The sequence below is a fragment of the Plasmodium yoelii genome, assembly GCF_900002385.2.
Source record: "Plasmodium yoelii strain 17X genome assembly, chromosome: 10".
NCBI classification, from domain to species: Eukaryota; Apicomplexa; class Aconoidasida; order Haemosporida; family Plasmodiidae; genus Plasmodium; species Plasmodium yoelii.
Window position 1 is genome coordinate 791,067 of NC_036182.2, and position 21,226 is coordinate 812,292.

At 23.5% G+C, this 21,226-nt stretch overlaps 7 protein-coding genes across 7 annotated transcripts; 5 read left to right on the top strand and 2 right to left on the bottom strand.

Moving 5' to 3' along the window:
- Positions 1 to 1,029: 1,029 nt before the first annotated feature.
- On the top strand, positions 1,030 to 4,200 carry PY17X_1016900 (CPW-WPC family protein; the record flags this gene model as incomplete). Its single annotated transcript, XM_022956228.1, has 16 exons — positions 1,030 to 1,081; positions 1,215 to 1,254; positions 1,389 to 1,405; positions 1,504 to 1,636; positions 1,764 to 1,864; positions 1,955 to 2,046; positions 2,151 to 2,189; positions 2,293 to 2,308; positions 2,397 to 2,482; positions 2,630 to 2,698; positions 2,835 to 2,943; positions 3,039 to 3,104; positions 3,300 to 3,361; positions 3,591 to 3,693; positions 3,906 to 3,959; positions 4,124 to 4,200. The coding sequence occupies 16 exons, from the start codon at positions 1,030 to 1,032 to the stop codon at positions 4,198 to 4,200; spliced, it is 1,116 nt and encodes a 371-aa protein (XP_022813299.1).
- Positions 4,201 to 5,838: 1,638 nt separating this feature from the next.
- PY17X_1017000 (AP2 domain transcription factor AP2-O3) lies at positions 5,839 to 8,154 on the top strand (the record flags this gene model as incomplete). Its single annotated transcript, XM_022956229.1, has 1 exon — positions 5,839 to 8,154. One exon carries the CDS (start codon positions 5,839 to 5,841, stop codon positions 8,152 to 8,154), a length of 2,316 nt encoding a protein of 771 aa, XP_022813300.1.
- A 901-nt stretch (positions 8,155 to 9,055) lies between these two features.
- Positions 9,056 to 10,885, bottom strand: PY17X_1017100 (ribosomal protein L15; the record flags this gene model as incomplete). Its single annotated transcript, XM_721201.3, has 1 exon — positions 9,056 to 10,885. One exon carries the CDS (start codon positions 10,883 to 10,885, stop codon positions 9,056 to 9,058), a length of 1,830 nt encoding a protein of 609 aa, XP_726294.3.
- A 1,276-nt stretch (positions 10,886 to 12,161) lies between these two features.
- Positions 12,162 to 12,815, top strand: PY17X_1017200 (uncharacterized protein; the record flags this gene model as incomplete). The annotated part of the gene is made up of 1 exon (XM_721200.1): positions 12,162 to 12,815. The coding sequence occupies one exon, from the start codon at positions 12,162 to 12,164 to the stop codon at positions 12,813 to 12,815; it is 654 nt and encodes a 217-aa protein (XP_726293.1).
- Positions 12,816 to 14,333: 1,518 nt separating this feature from the next.
- Positions 14,334 to 17,573, top strand: PY17X_1017300 (conserved Plasmodium protein, unknown function; the record flags this gene model as incomplete). The annotated part of the gene is made up of 1 exon (XM_022956231.1): positions 14,334 to 17,573. One exon carries the CDS (start codon positions 14,334 to 14,336, stop codon positions 17,571 to 17,573), a length of 3,240 nt encoding a protein of 1,079 aa, XP_022813301.1.
- An 88-nt stretch (positions 17,574 to 17,661) lies between these two features.
- Positions 17,662 to 19,000, bottom strand: PY17X_1017400 (transcription initiation TFIID-like, putative; the record flags this gene model as incomplete). The annotated part of the gene is made up of 3 exons (XM_721198.2): positions 17,662 to 17,856; positions 17,946 to 18,035; positions 18,146 to 19,000. 3 exons carry the CDS (start codon positions 18,998 to 19,000, stop codon positions 17,662 to 17,664), a joined length of 1,140 nt encoding a protein of 379 aa, XP_726291.2.
- Positions 19,001 to 20,113: 1,113 nt separating this feature from the next.
- Positions 20,114 to 20,917, top strand: PY17X_1017500 (heme/steroid binding domain containing protein, putative; the record flags this gene model as incomplete). The annotated part of the gene is made up of 1 exon (XM_022956232.1): positions 20,114 to 20,917. One exon carries the CDS (start codon positions 20,114 to 20,116, stop codon positions 20,915 to 20,917), a length of 804 nt encoding a protein of 267 aa, XP_022813302.1.
- Positions 20,918 to 21,226: the final 309 nt, after the last annotated feature.

Sequence of the window (21,226 nt, forward strand, 5' to 3'; positions counted from 1 at the left end):
TGCATATTTTTTTAACCCAATAAATAATAACCTTTTTCCATTCCCCATTTTATATTAACATCTCCCAACATAATATTCGCTAATTCCCAAACAATCCTTGAATCAAAATTGTACCAAACGAATTCCATGATTATTTACGAACCACCCTGCGTACTTTGAAACGTTGAAAAGGAATGTGAAAAAGGAATATGAAAAGGAATATGAAAAGGAATGTGAAAAGGAATATGGTCTTTTATTTTATATATTTTTTATTTTTTATTTTATTTTTTTTTTTTTTTTATTTTGTGACTTAGAGAGTAGTGTTTTATTTTTCTGTAACAAATCATAGAAGTAATTAAAATAATTAAAAACATATATTAGCTAACAATTAGACGCTTTGAAACCATTTTAAGGAAACGTTTAAGGGATGTAGAAAATATATACATTTTTTTGTTATATAAAAAATGATTAGTTTTATACACATTTCAATGTTTTAGTTGTAAAATAAATTTACAAAATTAATATGTCAATCAATATTGAAAATTGTTTGATGATATTTTATTTTTATTTATCAAAATAGTTAAGTGTATATACATATATAACTAAACAAATCCGAACATAATCTTTTTCTTTTTTCCATATATATATACAAGTAAAAATAATTTAAAAACAAATTATTATAATGTAAGATATGTCTTATAAATTTTAAATCACAATTTTTTAAAAAAACAAATACTAAAATAACTAAATAGGAAAACATATTAGTACAATCTTTTGTTCATCCCGCTTATCCATCTTTTGTTCATCCCACTTACTACGTTTTATTCTTTCCACTTATCTACGTTTTATTCTTTCCACTTATCTACGTTTTATTCTTTCCACTTATCTACGTTTTATTCTTTCCACTTATCTACGTTTTATTCTTTCCACTTATCTACGTTTTATTCTTTCCACTTACTACGTTTTATTCTTTCCACTTACTACGTTTTATTCTTTTTCCAATTTGTCTTCACAACTTTGGCATTCAAATTTTGTTACTCTATATCGAGCATGGTTCGAAAGTTTTTTTTTGGTTTTTTCCTTATTTTGGCAGTAAAGAGTGGTTAATAAAAAAAAAAAAAAAAAAATAAAAATAAAATATACGTCAATTTCTCGGCTCTTTCAACTTTATGACAACAGTATACTAACCATATAATTAAATAGAAATAACGAAATCACATCATTTTTTATTTTAGTTTGTTCACAAAATAATACAACCTGCCAAAGAGATTATTCGTATAAATATTTTTAATATAAAAAATTATGAGTTACATTATATCCATTCATATGATTTGTTAATGTGTACATGCTTTTCTAATAAATTGTGCCCAAAATTATTTTGCATATTTTTTTTTTTTCTTTTTGGGAAGACAAAACTGTGCAGAAGGTATTTTAAAATATAAAAAAAAATACATACATAAATAAATAAATATATATATATATTATAGGATTATTATTTTATGTATATATTTTTTATTTTTCAAGGGTGGGCAAAATTAAATAATACTGAAGAATGTATATCGCCATTGTCTTATAAAGGGCCTTGCCCTCGTTTCCTTAAATTTGAAAAAGATAAAAAAAAAAAAAAAATATTAGAGAAGCATTGTAATATTTACTGGTATATATATTAGCGGTTTTATTTAAGCATGTAGAATGGTTTACAATTATAATCCCTATTTTTTATTTTTTTATTATTTTTTTATTATTTTATTTTTTTATTTTATTTTTATTTTTTTTATTTTAAGGCCTTGCATTAATGGATGTGAAAAAGACTATTCTTTTCAATGCCCCGAAAAATGGGAACTTGAAAATGAAAAAAGTTGTCGCCCATTAGGAACTTATGAAGGTTCGTAAAAAAAAAAAAAAAAAAAAAATATACATATACATGCACATACAATTACATACATATCATTTTATTGTACTAAACAAATGATAGGAACATGCCTACTTGTTCATGATTTCTCAAACTTCACTAATGAGCAAAAAGAAATTTGGAGTAATAAATGTGCAACAACTTGGCCATGCAAAGTTAGATTTTTTTAATGATGTATATATTAATATGAAATAAACATATTTTTATTTAAAAAAGTGTTAAAATAAATTATTATAATTTTCCACAACTTTTTTTTAAGAAAACATGTGTAAAAGATTATTCGAAACAATGCCCACAAGTAATATATCAAAATTGCAATAATCCTAATAGACAAAATTTCTACATTTTTTTCATTTTTTCATTTTTTCACTTTTTTATTTCTACATTTTTTTATTTTATAGGGATGGGTTAAAGACAGTAAGTACAACCCATAAATCAAACTGTTTTAAAAATATTAGTGTTTAAAAATATATTGTGCTATTTGACAATTTTTTTGTTAAAATAGATAATGGAACTTGCTTTGCTCAAAATAATTATGTCGGACCTTGTCTTTCAAGAGCATCCTTAATAAATTTTGATAAAGATATGAAAGTTAAATTATTGAAAAAATAAAAAAAATTTATATATGTGAAACCTATGACTTGTCAATAAAAATATGCATGTTCATAATTAATCGCATTTTGTATAAACTCGTTTTATTCTACAAAATGTTACAAATTTATCAACCCATATCTTTAGGTTGCCTTTGAAAAGCTATGCATGGTCAATTATCCATGTTTACGGAATTGCAAAATAGATGAGAGCGATGTAATTTATGAAAATGCTGAAAATGGCCATTTTAGAATGATAATAATCATTCGTTATAATTGGAAAAAACAATGCCTGATAATTCTTATTTTTATTTATTTTATTTTTTTGTTTTGTTTTTCCCGAATTATTATAGCCCTGCCCAAAAAATTGGATACTAAAGTCAAACTATTTAGGAAATCCAGATAGCTGTCTTCCTCCTGATAATTACAATGGAAATTGTGGAGATCAAACAAAATTTATTGGTTTGTATAAAATAAAATAAGTTGTAAATATTTATTTATATTTCTATGTGTATGTATATATATACATATTCAAACTAAAATAATATTCTTTGAAGGTATCGATACAAATTTAAAAGAGAGGATGGAATATGAATGTGGAATAAAATGGTCATGTATTGATGGTAAATACCTGAACAAAAAAAAAAAAAAAAAAAAAAATAATAAAAAAAAAAAAAATAATAAAAAAAAAAAAAAGTAACAAATTTAGCTAGCTATATAGCTAGTTGTACATGTTTAATATTTATTTTTGTGTAACATAATAATATATTATTTATTCTATATTTTGAATTTATGATTTACTTAATTTTCAATTGTAGAACATCCAGCCTACATTATTTATGACGAATTTTGCCCAGAAAATTGGATAAAAAATGAACAGGTAAAATAAAAATGTCAAATAACCCAACACAAATACATGTATACATACTACACACTGCATACATGTTTGCGTTGCGTGACTTTGGTTTTGTACATGATAAAATTGTTAGAGAGAAAAAAAAATACTTATTTATTTTTTGCACACACTTAAATATTATTTTCACAAAATATATTTTGTAAAGTTTGAACTATCTTTTCATTATTTCATATATTTGTTAATTTATTTTTAGCATTGTATTGCACCCTTAGATTATTATGGCCCTTGTTCAAAAAAAAAAATATTTGGGGGATTCACTTCGGAGATTAAAAAAGCATATGCAGAAGAATGCAACAGTTAGATTTTATTTTTCCTAAAACAGAGATTAACTAATTGATCAATAATTTTGTCAGCAATTATTTTGTAGCAATTATTTTGTAGCAATTATTTTGTCAGTGATTATTTTGTCAGTGATTATTTTGTCAGCAATTATTTTGTCAGTGATTAATTTGTCTAATTAATTTTTTTTTTTTTTTTTTTTTTTTTTTTTTAATTTTCATATTTCCAGTTGAATGGCCATCCTCTAACACGCTTGTTCCAAAAAGCTTTCCGAAAATACAGGGTAAGAAACAAAAGTCGTAGAAAATAAAGCCGCGCAAAATAAACGAAGCTTCACAAAATAAACCAACGAAGCTTCACAAAATAAACCAACGAAGCTTCACAAAATAAACCCTATTTATATGTGTGCATTTTTTTCGATTTAAAAAACAAAATATTCTATGACAGCATTGAGAATGAGAAAATATAATGGGGGTGCAATTGAACCAATAAGTGGAGAAATAATTTCAAACCTTGTTATATAAAATAGACAAATAAATTGATAGAAAAATATTGTATGTTGTTTTTATTCTCTTTTTTGAAAATAAGACTATTAATTATAATAAATTTATATATATATTAAAATGTTGTTAATAGATATGTATATTTTTTTAACATAATAATATGTACAAATAATTATATGCAGTTTGTTTTTTATTTTTATTTTTTTTTTTTGTTTTTTTTTTGTTTTTTTGATTGGAAATGTGTAAAATAACATTATATATATTTAACGGAATAATATTCATCAAAATGATGAAAATAAAAAAATAAATTTGAATTAAAATATAAATTTATTTAACTTAATAAAAAACATTGGGATACATTTAATTGTTAAAAAGTGGCTATATATTTTTTAGTGATTATATGAAAGGGCCAATTTGTTTTTTACAAAAATTGGAAAATATTATTTTTTAACCCTCATTTTACATCCTCTTTTTATATCCTCTTTTTATATCCCTCTTTTTACATCCTCTTTTTATATCCTCTTTTTATATCCCTCTTTTTATATCCCTCATTTTTTACCCATCATTTTTTACCCCTCATTTTTATGCGCAGTCAGAACTGGGGGGGGTACTGAATATGTGTACTTTTTTTGGATGAAATAAAAAAGTAGGAAATTTTGATTAACGAAATGGGAAACAATGCACTACAAATAAATAAAGGATGAACGCACAAACAAACAGAATTAATATTGTAGAGCTGAAATGTTTATTTAAATGATGTTAATAAATGTGCATCCGTTTATTTCTATAAAAATTTATGTATATATATAATTATCTTTTATTGTCTATATTATTCGCTATGTGTTTTGGAGCGTTAATTTGTATATGCATGTATTTTTTTATTTTTTTTTTTTTTTTCCATAAAATTGAATTAACATTTTCCCGTTTTTCACATACATTTTTTAATAGTAAAAAGGAAAATTAATTCTTAAAAAAAATAATGTTTTGGAAATAGTACAGTTCTCTATACCGTTCCCAATAGTGTGTAAAAATATATTCGCTTATTTATTCGCTTAATTATTCGCTTAATTATTCGCTTATTTATTCGCTTATTTATTCGCTTAATTTATGTAATGCTTAAGCAGAGGGCGACAAATATATAGAACATGGAAAATGATAACGGAAAAATTGAGAGCATATAATTGCTAAAAGTGAAAAAAAAAGAAACAAGTATATGTACATGCCTGGGCATGGTTATGCATAATTTTGAGGTAGAAAAATAAAATAAAAAATAAAAAATAAAAAATAAAAAAATAAAAAAATAGAATAAAAAAATAGAATAAAAAAATAGAATAAAAAAATAGAATAAAAAATTTTAATTAGCTCTCATATCCAACGACAGACATTGAAAAGCCACATTTAACATGAAATTCCACAAAGTGGTGGAAAATACATATATTTATTATTTTTTAATTTTTATTTTCACAAAATATATTATTCTCCACTTATTGGGCTATGCTCAATTTTAGCACATGCCAATATTATTACAAGTTTTAAAAAAAAAAATATCATATAATATCATATAATATAGTATAGTATAGTATAGTAAAAAGCGCACACACATTTGATATTCATGCAAGACCGTTTTGACATTTCCTATTTTTTACACCGCTTCAAAGAATGAATACACAATTTGAAAATTTTGATGAACTATTAAAAGATCTAGATTTAAAGAATTATGTAAGTTTTGTAAAAAAATGTTTTAAAAATGGAATAAAAAAAAATGAAGAAAATATATGTTCTCAAGATTTGCGAAATTTAGCAAAATGTTTGCCCAGAGTTTCAGGTGTTTGGTATGATTTGCATAAAAATAGTTGGGAAGCAAGATGGTCCGAAGGAGCAAAATCAGCACGAAAATATTATTCTGTTCAAAAATTTGGATTTCACGAAGCAAGAAAATTAGCTATCAAAACAATAAAAACAAAAGAAATAAATTATATATATAATAGCATAAATGAAGACTTTAGCAAACCTTTAAAATGGAATCTAAATAATGAGTTCTTAGAGATTAATCAAGATCCAACTATAAATTTAAAAAAAAAATATAGAACTACAAATTGTAAAATTAAAGACATAAAAATTAAGAAAGATGAGATTGGGAATTATAATAACACAAATATTGGAAAACGATTAAAAAATGGAAAAAAAAATAATTCAGGATTTATTTATTCTATACAAGATACAAATAAATGTACTATTAAAAATATCGAACAAATAAATGATCAATGTAAAAATAAAATAGATATATTAAATTATCAAAATTGTTTATATATTAATAAAGATAACACAAATGATACATTACCAAATGAATCAGTTTCTTTACGTTCAAAAGATGCAACTTTATTTGTATCACAAAATAAAATTATTGGAAAAAAAGAAATAAAAAAACAAAATGTTATATCCATATCAAATCATATTAACACTAACAGTAATAACAAAAATGGAGCTACTCTTATTTCTTCCGATATTTTAAATAAAAATGAAACCCTTCCTGAAAATACAAACAATATCAATACCATAGCTAAAACTGCTAAACAAAATATAACAAAAGATATTATTCCTTATGATGAAAATAACGAATATTTTGAGTGCACTAATAAGGTTATTTCAACTAGCCAAGAAAAAAATGTACACACAAATTACGAAAAAATCACAAATTATGAAAAAATCACAAATTACGAAAAAATCGCAAATTACGAAAAAATCCCAAATTATGAACAAAATGGGCATACAAATTACAAAAGTGGTAAAAAAAATAACCAAACAATAGTAAATTCTGAAATACCGTCAGTTACAAATAAAGAAAAGTGTAAAAATCGAGATATCATAAAAAATGATGTATTTTCAAAAAAAAAAAAAAAAAATATATTTGAACCACAAAATGAACAAAAATTTAATAATGATGATAACAAAATAAATATTACAAAAACAAAAATTGTAGAAAATATCGATAACTGTTTTAATACTAACATATCTACTAAAGAAGACAATTTTGCTAATTCAATAATAGATTCTGAACATGTTAAAAACAATATTTCAGTATTAAATTTTTCTGGAAAAATACAAAAAAATGGAATAAATTGTTTAAGAAATAATGTCCCATTTATTTGTAACAATTCTTTATATTTAAAAAAAAATGAAGAATTTTCAAATTTACAAACACAATATAATTTTTCTGAAAATAAAAAAAATAAATTTCCAAAAGACAATGAATTAACATTAATAAATATAAAAAATGAAAAAAAAATTACAACTTTGATTCCTCCATATGAAATAAAAAATGATAATATCCCAATAAAAAAACATGAAGATACATGTAAAGATCAAAATATAATTAGCAAATATAACTATAGAAATAATAAGCATCCAAATATATTAAAAAGAAAATATAATAAAATAATTGATGAGATTCCTACTAATGAACACCAATCATCCATACCTGATAAAAACGGTTCAGATGCAAATATGTATAAATATATTGATATTGAAAATGGAAGTAGCAAAAAAAATGATGATTACACCAATTTTGATAATACATCTAAATTAGGTAAAAAAAATAAAGGATCCAATAATTTTTGTGATAAAAAAAATAATTATAATGTTGAATTAAATTTAAAAGATTCTATACATTCAGATACTTTACATATTTTCAAAAATGCAATCAATTTATTATTAAATGATTTAAAATATAAATGTATACCTAATTTTGATAAAAAAATTTTGAATATAATTGAAATAATAGATAATCATACAAATTATGTAAATTCAACTTTTAATGAAACATTTTTAATATCTTATATTCATTTATTTGATACTTGTATATCCAATAATATATTACCAAGTCAGATGGACCCAAAAATTCAAAAGATATTTTGCAACTCTTTGATAGCATTTCATATTTTGTTATTTAATTTACAGCGACCAAAAAAATATTAGTGTCTCCAATGATGGCTGACACTACTAAGTTTCATATTCCCATCTTTTCAAACAAATCGAATCTTAAATAAAAAAATGATTTAATTTAAAATATGAGCTACATTGTTATATATTATAAACACAACATTAACAAAAATTATGTATACATATATATGAGTATATATTTGCTCGTGCGAAAGATCCACGATTTGGTGTTTTTTTCATACTGAAGTATAGTATGAAGCTTTTCCACTTAAAAAAATTAAAATAATAAATAAAATAATAAATAAATGAATAAGCAATAGCAATGGCAATAGCAATGGCAATCAAATTTGTCGAATAAGCAGATAGAACGAAGAAATAAATTCAATGGTAGATATGCATATATTCGGGAATATAAGCATTCACAAAAAAATAGCAAACACGTAAAATTATATGTACAGTGGCAAATGTGTGTACAGTGCCAAATGTGTGTACAACTTGCTGTTTTAAACGGATATGCATTAGTTATCCTTATTAATTCATCAGTTTTCCATTTAAACCTTTAGAGTTGTAATTTGCAAAAATTATGCTTGTGCATATATATAATCACATGTGAATGTGTAAAATATTTATAATTATAATTAAAATTCTTTTTTTTTTTTTTTTTCATAAATTCGGCCTATTAAATTAGTAAAATGTGCGCGTGTGTGTATTATTCCCCTTTTATGTGTGCGCTCGTTTTCCTATTAATTTGGCTATTAATTATGAACATTTTTTTTTCCATTTGTTTTTTTATATGATTTAACTAGCTATATTGCCTCATAATGACCTTTTTTTTATTAATCGTTCAGAATATTTACTTAAAAGCGTATAAAACAGCCATAATTTAAAAAGTTTTATTTATTTATTTATTTATTTATTTATTTATTTATTTATTTATTTATTTATTTTTACGAGTTTCCACCGCTTCCTCACAATTTTCATTATGCACCTTTACCGTCTTCAACCAATGCATTTTTCTTTCATATTTTGATGGCTTTCCTGAAAAAACAATTCTTCTTGGAATTCGGTTTAAATCTTTATCATCTGGATTATATTCTGAATATACGATATCTTGAGTATTTTTTTTTAACAATAAACATCGTCCACCATTTTTTATAATTTCTCTTGCGGCTTTTGCTGTATATGAATGTGCTTTAAGAATAACATTTTTTGCATAAAATTTGAAATCAAATCCATTTTTCATTTTAAATTTTTTTAAATTGCATCCAACAACTTTTATCGGATGTCTTCTTTTATATTTTCCTATTCTAAGACCTAATTTATCAATAACATTCCAATCGATTTCTAAAAATGATTTTTCTCCACTTCTTGTATATGCTAAATTAATTAAATTTAATGAAATTAATTCATAGTCATATCTATTAAATCTATGACCCGGTCCAAGAGGGGCTGATACAAATTTTGGTAATTTTCTATATAATGGGGTTTGCCCACCTTCAAACCCAATAGGTATTGAACCTCCACTTCGGCTCTTTTGTCCTTTCATACCTCGACCACATGATCCGCCTCTTTTACTTCCAACACCTCTTCCTTTTCTTTTTTTTTTTTTTTCACCTAAAGATGGTAAATTTGATGGAGTAAAAAAAAATTCATTTTCTTCTCTATTTCCACCAACTACTGTTGATTCCCAATATACATCTGCTTTTAATTTCATACCATTTATTAATGGATAAATAGCTTGTGGCCAACTTTTTTGTGTTAGATCCCATACTAATGGTGTTTTTGTTTGGTCATATAAATTATCCATAATTTGTTTAATACCTAATTTGATAGCTTCTTCTTGATATTTTATATTTATTTCATTTTTTTTTTTTTCGATATCTTGTCTTAATTTAACAAATAATTCATTTTTTTCATCAAAAATTAAATATCGATTTTTCTCAATTTGTTCGATTTCTTTTAATATAGGTTCAATTGCTTCTTCTTGCTCTTTTAAAAGTTTTTGCAAAAATTCTCTTTGTTCTTCATTATATGGTGATTTAAACGTTCCATTATTTATATCTTCCTCTAGTTGTTTAAATTGGTTTCTTCTCAATTTCATTTTTCTACTTAACAGCATTTTATATTTTAAATCTATCATTTTTTTTTCCTCTTTCAATTCTTTAAACAAGGTATTTGCTCTCCCTATTTTCAAGCTTCCATCTAGCATGGAACCAAAGATGGCTCTTATTTCATTCTGTTCATTCTGTTCATTTTGTCCATTTTTTCCATTCTGTTCATTTTGTCCATTTTTTCCATTCTGTTCATTTTGTCCATTTTTTCCATTCTGTTCATTTTGTCCATTTTTTCCATTCTGTTCATTTTGTCCATTTTTTTCATTCTGTTCATTTTCCTTTATACCTGTAGCATTGTTTGATTTTAAACTGTCACTTCCTTTTGAAGTATTATGTTTCAATCTATTATCTATAGCATGAGTAATATTAAATTGTCTTTTAACTTTCCCTAACAAACTATTAATCGTGTTTATTGTATTATATTTTTCGTCTACTTCTTCTTCTTTAAATATATTTAAAGACTTTTTTTTTGCAACGTTTTTTTTTGCAATATTTTTTTTTGCAATATTTTTTTTTGCTAACTTATTTTTTATTTCATAATTATTTACTAAATTAACACAATTCCCTTTTTTTAAATTTATGATATATCCATTTATGAATGTCCAATCTAAAAATAATATAAAGAGAACCAATACCCATCTCATTTTATTCATACCATTTTATACTTATCTTTAAGGATGCAAATAAGAAAAAATGGTTATATATATAATATATACTATTAAGCAATAGTGGTAAATTGTCTATCTTAATTCTATCCACTTTATTTTCACATTTTCAATTCTTCGTTTATTTATCTGAATAGGGAAATATATAATATATGTGAATGTGTAATTTATTTTTCCTGATTAAATTGTATTTTCTTCCATTTCATACAATATTCAAATTGTATATACCATTTAGGTGTATAATATATATCTGTATATATCTTTTAGTTGCATTATTTGATATATAACATATTTATACATAATATATAAATTGTTGTTTACATATATTGTTTTGTTAAAAAATATAACAGTGTTTATGCCTTTTTAAAAGGAATAAAAAAAATATTTTTTTTATTTTTATTTTTATTTTTATCGTATTTCTCGTTTTATTTCTAATTCAAACAATTGGCTTGTTCGTTCGTCTTTCACATGACCACCTGTTATTTCTCATTTATATAGCTATGTATATTATTTTATTTTTTTTATTTTTATCCAAATTATGATTTATTCAGCTTATTGGCTACTGTTTTCTTCTTATTTATTGTTTTTTTTTCATCCTTAAGTATTGTTATAAGTTTTCAGTTCAGGCAAAAAAATATACTTTTAGGTGTGTTAAGAACAAAACAAGTGTCATCAAAATGAATTGACCAAAAATTTTATTAACATGACAGGTTATATTCAAATATACCTGAACATGTACATATAAAAAATGATATGTATGAAATCCCTTTAAAAAAACAAACTCTCAATACACTTCAAATACATGAAAGATTGGAAATAGTTATTAAAGGGCAAAGGAAAATAAATGTTTTTTTTAGCTTTTTCATAATATGCCTCATGCTTATTTCAAAAATTTTATTCACAGTTTTTTTTACTTTTTTTAAATAAAAATATTAAAATAACGCGAATTTTTATATGACTATAATTGGATTTTACTTTTAATTTTTGCAAAATATTTTGCCAATTTTGATGCTTCCAATTTTTGCCACATTCTTAGTTCAACTGTTTCCCAAAGGGCTAAAAATGTGACGTCGGAATTATAAAATTTTTTATACGTATATGTATTTTTGTAATTCTATTTTATTGTTACTATTTATTGTTACTATTTATTGTTACTATTTATTGTTACTATTTTATTGTTATTATTTATTGTTATTATTTATTGTGATTATTTTGTGGAACTACCCTCATATGTGATTGTATAAATAAAAAGAAAAAAAAACCAATGGGCGATTTCCCAAATAATCAAATAACATCCCTTCCCCAGAGAAACAGAAGAAGAATTAATAGAAATTATGCTCATGAAGAAAGCAAATCAACATGTACAAATGAGATAGAAGAAAATGAAGCAACTAACGATGAAAACGTCGATAAAAATGCCGATAAAAATGCCAATAAAAATGCCGATAAAAATATGATGAGTGATATCGAAATATGCAACATAAATTTAAATAAAAATTATAAATATGAATACCTTGATCATACTGCTGATATAATTTTACATAGTTATGGAAATAATCTTAAGGAAGCATTTGAATCAGTATGTGTTGCATTATTCAATTATATGTGTGATTTAAAAAATGTCGAATTAAAAATGAAAAGAAAGATATCAATAAAAGGAGATGATTTAGACGATTTGCTTTTTAAGTTTTTAGTTGAATTTCATTTTTTATATGGTAATGAATATTTTATTTGTAAAACTATTAATATAATTGTTTTTGACATAGAACAATTTTATATTGAAGCTTATGGATATGGTGAATTATTTTCTACATATAAGCATGAATGTGGAACAGAAATAAAAGCAATAACAAAACATGAATTAAAAATAGTCTCAAATTATAATTCTTGTGAAGTTTTTGTATTGGTCGATATATAGCACATTGCAAAATGATAAATAATTACCCAATTATAATATTCCCCTTTTGTATACAATCAACCCCCATAATATATATTCATTTTAATGGCGATATTATACACACAACTTTGAAAAAAAATAACTCATTATTGTATCCTTGCTTTTTAATGCTATTCTTTTCGTTTTACCTTTTTAATGATATTATTTTCATTTATTTTTTCAATTTTACCTTTTTAATGTATTATTTGTTTGCAGTTTTGCAAAAATTTACCGCTAAATTGGGTGCCCCTTTTTACATCCTTATTCATTTGTTTTATTTTCATATTTATTTGACTACACTCGAACTTACCCAAACTTATTCTTAATTACACAATTAACCGTTTGCATTGAATCGAATCATATGCTGTTCATTCTTATTCTCACAAAACCAAAGACTAATTCGAAATCTTTCTCTTTGGTTGTGTTTTCATAATGTTTGTCTCATTATTTAATTAAAAAAAAAGGAAGAAAAAAAAAAAAAAAAAAAAAAAAAAGTAATATAAATGACGCACCAAAAAATTACTATTTATATTTAAATAATGTATTTTCATTTAAATAAGAGGGTCCTATGTTTATTGAAAATAAATCAGAATTATATTGGCTTTTATGCAAAGTGTCATGTTGAGAATATATACCCATTCTCAAATAGCTAATTTGGTGTAATATATATAATACTTCAAAAAATACATTTCATAATTTTTAATTTTAAAACGTGATTTAAAAAAATAAATACGGCATAATATCATTTATAAATATATGAATATTTTATAAATTGTCCATTCTATTTTTTTTCTTATGCTAAATTTGGATGATAACTCTGATCTCTATAAAGGCTTTTGTCAATTAGCCAATTACAGATCATTTCGTATTTTTTTTTCTGAACATACAATGTTTTTTTCATGATTTTATAAAAACCTTACATGTTCAGAAAAAAAAAATATATAATTATGTAATAAAATAACGATGATAAACAAACTAGGATATAGTGTGTGTAGTATATAAAAGGAAGTCCTAAAAATATTGTTAGCAATTAAAAAGCTTAATATTTTGGTGTTTGCACTTGAATTATTATACATGGTATGATAAAAGATGGAAAAATGATATGTATGCATACACATTTTAAACATAAAAAATACATATAATATTTATATGTGTTATATAATTATGCATACGTATGCATTTACACACTCTCTTGTTCAGATTGTTTATCATTTTCCTTAACCATTGTGAAAAAAAAAAAAAAAAAAATAGTAGCGAAATAAAAAAAAAAATATATATATAACAAAGTTGGTGACAAGCCAAAATGTCATAATATGTAACAAATTGTAATAATGTAAAAGTATTATCATTATTATTGGGGAAAAATAAATCAAAGTATATAAACAAATAAATATAATTAACTAAAACAAAATAATACGCAAATAAAATATAAGGTGAAAATAGAAGAAAATATAAAATATATGCCTGTATTTGTATATACATGGGTAAAAACACCTAAAAATGACATTTAAAAAACGAACAAATAATAACAATAACAAAAGTGTAATCGTTGATTTGAGAAAAAATACAATTATAACAGAAGCCTCGAATGTTAAAATTAAAAGGAAAAAAAAAAAAAATGAAAGGCTTCCAGATTTTTCATGTTTAAAAAAATTGATATATGAACAAAAGAAGGATAATTTTGTACATTTATTTTCCTTTAATGATCCAAAAATTAAAGAGAAAATTGACAAATTTAATAGTATACTTGAAAACAGAAAAAAACATTATAGTAGTGAAACAAAGAAAGAAGATGTAATAGCTAAAACCTTTTGTGAGACATCCACATTTGGTTATACATTTATTGACAAAATTCAAAATCTTCAAAATCAAGATGATATAAATGATTTAATACAACATGATGAAGAAGAAGATGGAGACGAAGAATTTTCAGACGAAGAGAATGAAACAGATGGTCAAGCAAACGAAAGATCCGGAATAAAAAGACGAAATGAAATTTCAGAAAAATATATTTCATACGAGAAAAATGGAAAAGAAAAGGATGGGCATTATGCTGATAATAATTCTATTTGTACCAATAATGATAATAATAATGATAATAATAATAACAATAATAATAGCAATAACAATCGGTGGAGCGAAAAGGGTATTTTTAATAAAAAGTGCATAGTAAATATGAAAAAAAAAGATAAAATGTTGGATCAACTAAAATCTACATTTGATGAGTTCAAAATAAATACGCTTACTATTCAGCAAAAGCCAATTCATGTGATAGATGAAAATGGAAAAAAAAAAAAAAAATTATTTATTTTTAATATGAATAATAATAATGGTGGAAAGAATAAAAATGAAAAGAGACGAATTCAAATTATATATGATAAAAACGAAAATACAAATTCGGAAATAAAAACACAAAATAAAACAAATAGAAACACACTAAATGAAAATTCATTATATAATATTGACCAGACAAAAGAACCAGACGAAAATATCATAGATCTAGTAAATAAAATAAATGATCAAAAAGAGTCTTATTTATATTTTGCTGTTAAAGATAATAATTTATTATTAAATCAGAATAATGATTATTTTAGTATTATGATGCATTATTTATGTGAAAGATCAATAAATACAAATATTCAAATGTTATATTATATTATTATGAAACCAAGAAACATGGATATGTTATTATATTTAATTTTAACTTATTATAAATTTTCATTTACAGATATATTAGAACAATTTGAAAATATATCAATTAATAATATTATTGAAAGTGCTTTTGAGGAAATATCTCTATATGATTATTATTATTATTTTTTTCACACTCTTGAAGTATCACATGAACAATACTATATGTCGTTAGAATTATTTAACGGAATGAAAATGATGATAAATAAATACAACTTTTTTCTCAATAGAATGCATAGAAATTCGATTTTTGCAAAGGCCAAATTTGTTTTGGGGATGGGAGATATTCAAAATGTCAAAGATGTGTTCTTAACTCGAAGTTCGGCGATTCAAGATAAGGGAGATGTACCGAATGAACCAGATAAGGAAGCTGTACCGAATGAACCAAATGAAGAAGATGTACCAAATGAACCAGATGCAGAAGATGCAGAAGATGCAAACGGTTTAAGCAGAAAAAATGGAACATTACAATATATATTAAACACCAAAATGGATTTTATAAATTATCAACAAAATAATTTTTTTAGTGAAACACATTGGAATGAAATCGATAACTATAACCATTTGAGTAGCTTAGATAAATTAGTTTATTTTACAAAAGATTTATATTATAAATTTACAAAAAAAAATATAAAAAACAAATTAAAAGAAATAACATGCGAACAAAAACATTATGATAAAATACAAATAATCGAACATTGTAAAAAAAATATTCCATCATATAAAAAAAATGTACAATATATGAATTTTTTAGGAGTATATTCTCATTCTTTTATTTGGCAAATATATTGCACACAATTAGAAATATTTTGTGTTTTAAAATTTAAACGAATACTTTCTATAAATATGCATAATGATTCTCGATTCGAAAAGTTGAAGCAGTTTTTTTGTAACCCCACTGGGCAAGATCCAAAGAAGGGGGCAGAAGACGGACCAAACGGGGCAAAACATGCTAAGGCTAGCCAAGTGGAATATTATAAACAGAATTATGAACATGTTTACGATTTAAAACGGATCGAAAAAGAAATGAATAAAACTCTTGAAATTTTAAAAAATTATGTTGAAAAAAATAAAATAGAAAATATTTTTTTTCCAATTTCAATTGAAATAAATAATGAACTAATAGAAAAAACTAAATATATAAATGGAACACCATTAAATGAATTTATATATAATGAATTTTTATCAGGAATAGATTTAAAATTAAGGGTTTTTAAATTAAAATGTATAATTATTAAAATTATTAAAATTATATTAAAATTATTAAATTTAAATATTTTGATTACATTAAAATGTTCACGGATATTTCTTAAAGAAGACAGTTTGATTCTAAATATTGGAGGACCGTTAGGTTTGCTTTCAAAAGATGCTCTTAATTTTGTTCTGTATGATATTGATGAGACCATTGCAATCAAAACGTATAGTAAAAATATATTTTATTATATTCCCCCTGAAATTAAGGCGAATCTTAAGAAGTGCAACCCCCAATTCGGTAGTAACCATAACAATGGTGGTAGTGGCGGTGGTAGTGATGGTGGTAGTGATGCAAGCAAAGGGCCAGCTGGCGATAATCTTTTGGCAAATTCCCAAACAAATACAGATGGAAACTATTGTAACGCCTTTTATTTTCAAGATAAAATAAAATTACAAAAAGCATATTCTTATATGATTGGTAGAATATTTGAAGAGACACTAATTGATACATTTACGGGGGATAAATTTGATTATTTAAATTTCGATGAAGAAATAAAAGATTTCTTAATGTGTTGTTTAGAAGAAAATGTTGAAAATAGAGAACCAATTGAAAAATTGTTAACTCATAAATGTTTTTCAGATTGTTTTGATCTATATATAAATATTTATGATGATAACATTAATTCATATAAAAATGATAAAGAAAAAGCAATCCGATTAAAAGATTTAAATTATATTAATCATTTTGATTATAATATATTTACAATTCCTTCTGATCATTCATCTGCTGATTTTTCTTTTTCCGATTCCAGACAGCTCAACACTTCGAGTCAATGCACCGTCTCTAATTCGTAGTCAACTCGAAAGTGCAAAAAAAACGAAAAAAAAAACGAAAAAAAGGGGGAAGAAAAGGGGAGAAAAAGGGGGAGACAAAACAACCGGATCAATGCTGAGATTTGCTTTTGATCAGATAAGGTAACAATATGTCAATACATTTCTTCAAATTATCATAACTCTTTCCTCCAGTTAATGTTATATTCCCTGTGGAGAAAATACTGGCTGATACTACATCTGTTTTGTTTTTATTTGACTCAAATATTGGCTTATTTGTGCACCAAGCATATGCACTATCATTTTGCTTAAAAAAAAAAAACGAAGAAAATATATGACTATGGAATATTTTAAAAAAAAAAAAAAAAAAAAAAAAAAAAGTTATCATATATTTACTTCATTATGTTCAGATGAATTGTTATTATCGTCGTTGCTCAAGGCGATCTTCACTTTGCAAGCAGGAAAGACGTTCGGATCGTAATCAACCTAGGGTTGGCAAAGTTGAAAAAGTTGGAAAGTTAGAAATGGTGTAAGAGAAAGAGAAGAGAATTTCGTGTGCATGTTATTGTCTTATTTAAATATGTGAACGAACTTACACTTTTATAATACTGAGCAAATAATGGAAGAACTATTGAAAAGCCAACATTATATACAGCTAATATATTTGTAATTGCTATTTTTTTTAGTTTGATATTTTTAAAATTTAATTGTTTTAATTTTTTTTCAACTTTTTTCATTGCTATTTTGCATGCTTCAATAGAATTATTTCCTGTGCATATAATTTTTCCATTTGAAAAAATTGAAACATTGATAACTAGCTTTTCGCTAGTAGTATAATGATCATCTTCATCATTTTTTTCTTCAAATTTTTGAATTTCGTCATTTTTTTCTTCAAAATTTTGAACTTCGTCATTTTTTTCTTCAAAATTTTGAATTTCATCATTATGTTTTATTCCAGAGGAACCATAATTATTGTGTTCAATATTATCATTATTGTGTTCAATATTATCATTATTGTGTTCAATATTATCATTATTGTGTTCAATATTATCATTATTGTTACTTTTTTTATTAAACAGTTGAGTAGATGTATCTTTATTTGAATTATTTTCTACAGGCATACATATTTCATTTTTATTATTTTTTGTTACTAAATTAGTTTGTTCAGTTTGTTCAGTTTGTTCAGTTTGTATTTTTTCCTTATTTTTAATATAATCAATATATTTATTCACAGTATTTAAACTAACAGGCACATCTACACGCATACATTTAAATTCTCGTGGATTATAAACACAATTAGAAAAATGTTTATAAATATTGTCTAAGTTTAGGGATGTGCACAAAATAGCATTCATTGATATATTATGAACGCTCATGTTATTAGAATTGTTTATATATATATTTTTACTTTCATTATTATCTAATTTTATTTTCTTTGAAACATGCTCCATTATAATAACCAATTATATTATATCACCAAAAGGTGTATACATACAATTACAAAATATGCATATATGCATATATATATATATGTATATGTATATATATATATATATATAAAAGAATAATTGATTATGTTTTCGAGACTTTTGCTAAAGTTTTATAAAATTTTGACAAAAAAAATGGAATAAAATAGCCGAGAAATATTTATTTAATTTTAAACAGATTGTAACTAAAATATGGAGGTTTTTTCATTACATTATGATATATACCGACTTGTTTGTTTTTTTTTTTTTTTTTTTTTTTTTTTTTTTTTTTTTTTTTTTGAGAGACTTTATAAAAATTTAACGAAATATTCATTTCGTATTAAGGAAAAAAATTTTATTTGAATATTTTTCCACATATAGCAAAATGAATTGCTAAATAAATATAATAATATTTTTTTAAAAAAAAATAAAAAAAAAAAAAATAAAATAAACAATGTAGTTAAATATAGAGAAATATAATAAATAAGGGATTTATCCAAATATCATTGCGCATGTATTTTATTTATATATGTATAAAATAATATTTGGAATATTTATAAAAATATATTATATATAGTGAAAACCCAAATTAAGAAATTCAAAATTTATGACTATATTGTGTTCGTGTATACTTTAAAAAAAATTTGTTATTTATCTGCTTTGCTGCGATATTCTATGTCGTTATTTTGTACATTTTTTTCATTCGCTTTTTTCATTCCCTTTTTGCATACTTTTATACTATTTTTTATTTACATACTGAATATATAATCCGAACTACATCAAGGCAGCAAATTAATTATTGTTATTTTTTTTAAACCCTTTCCGTTTCTTTAAATAAGTATATATGTATGCATACGTTTGTGAATTGTATAATGTGTAAACTTTATAAAGGAAGATGCAAACTAAGAATTAATTTATTTAATATCATGGTTTTATAACAATGGTAAATATTATTTATATCTTAATATTCTTTAATTATGTTTTATTTTATAAATTTAAACAAGCATAAGTACAGCATATCTTATCAAAACTTATGCATTTAAAAAAAAAAAAAAAAAAAAAAAAAAGGCAAGTTGTATTTGTCTACTAAAATTCGATATGAAAATGGAAATCATAGAAAATAATGAAGATGAAAAGAAAGAAAAGAAAGAAAAAAAAGAAAAGGAGGAAGAAAAAAACGAAAAAGAGGAAGAAAAAAAAGAAAAGGAGGAAGAAAAAAACGAAAAAAACGAAAAAGAGGAAGAAAAGGAGGGAGAAAAAAACGAAAAAGAGGAAGACACTTGTAATGCGTGCGAATTTTGTGAAGATGTGTGTTTATTCGAGTTTTGTAAAAAATGCGAAATGAAACGAAAAGAGCTATATATCAAGTATAAAAAATATGACTTAAAAATATATCAAAATAAATTAAACCGCTCAATTATCTTGAACGCATTAACACATAAAAATGTTCTAACAAATGAATATACCAAAATGAAAGAAATTCGAGATGTAATTAAAACTAATGAAAATGAGCCCAAATATAAGGACACAGAAAATGAAGAGAGTGAAAAAAATGAAAAAAACGAAGAGAGTGAAAAAAAAAAAAAAAAAAAAAAATATTACAATTATATTAAGTATAAAAAAAATTTCACATTTTGTGAGATAAAAAGACATTGTAATATAGATGATTGTTGGGTTGTAGCAAACGGAAATGTATATGATGTAACCAAATTTATTGAAAATCATCCAGGAGGAATTAATTGTATATTAAATAAAGCAACCAATGATGTAAGCGTTGACTTTTCTTTTCACTCAAAATATGCACAAACAAAAATTTGGGAATCTTTAAAAATTGGGCGTGTTATACCTTGCTCAAAATATTTTATCAGCGAAAAAAAAACAAACAATTGTATTTTTATGTAAACCTTCTTTCTATATATTCTACTTTAAATGTATTTCCATTTTTTTTTTTGATTTTTTATGGCATCTCAAAATTATATGTATAGTTGTGCATGTCTCTATATAGTATTGTATATATATATATATATATATATATACATATTTATTTATTTATTATTTATAATAATAATAAATTGCTGAAATGCTTATTTGTTTTATTTGAAATTTTTTTGTAATTCGATAAATTTATTTGATATTATTTCTTGTCTCTATATCATCAACATATTTGAATCTATTCACAGCGATATACAATAATGTTATTATATTTTAGTT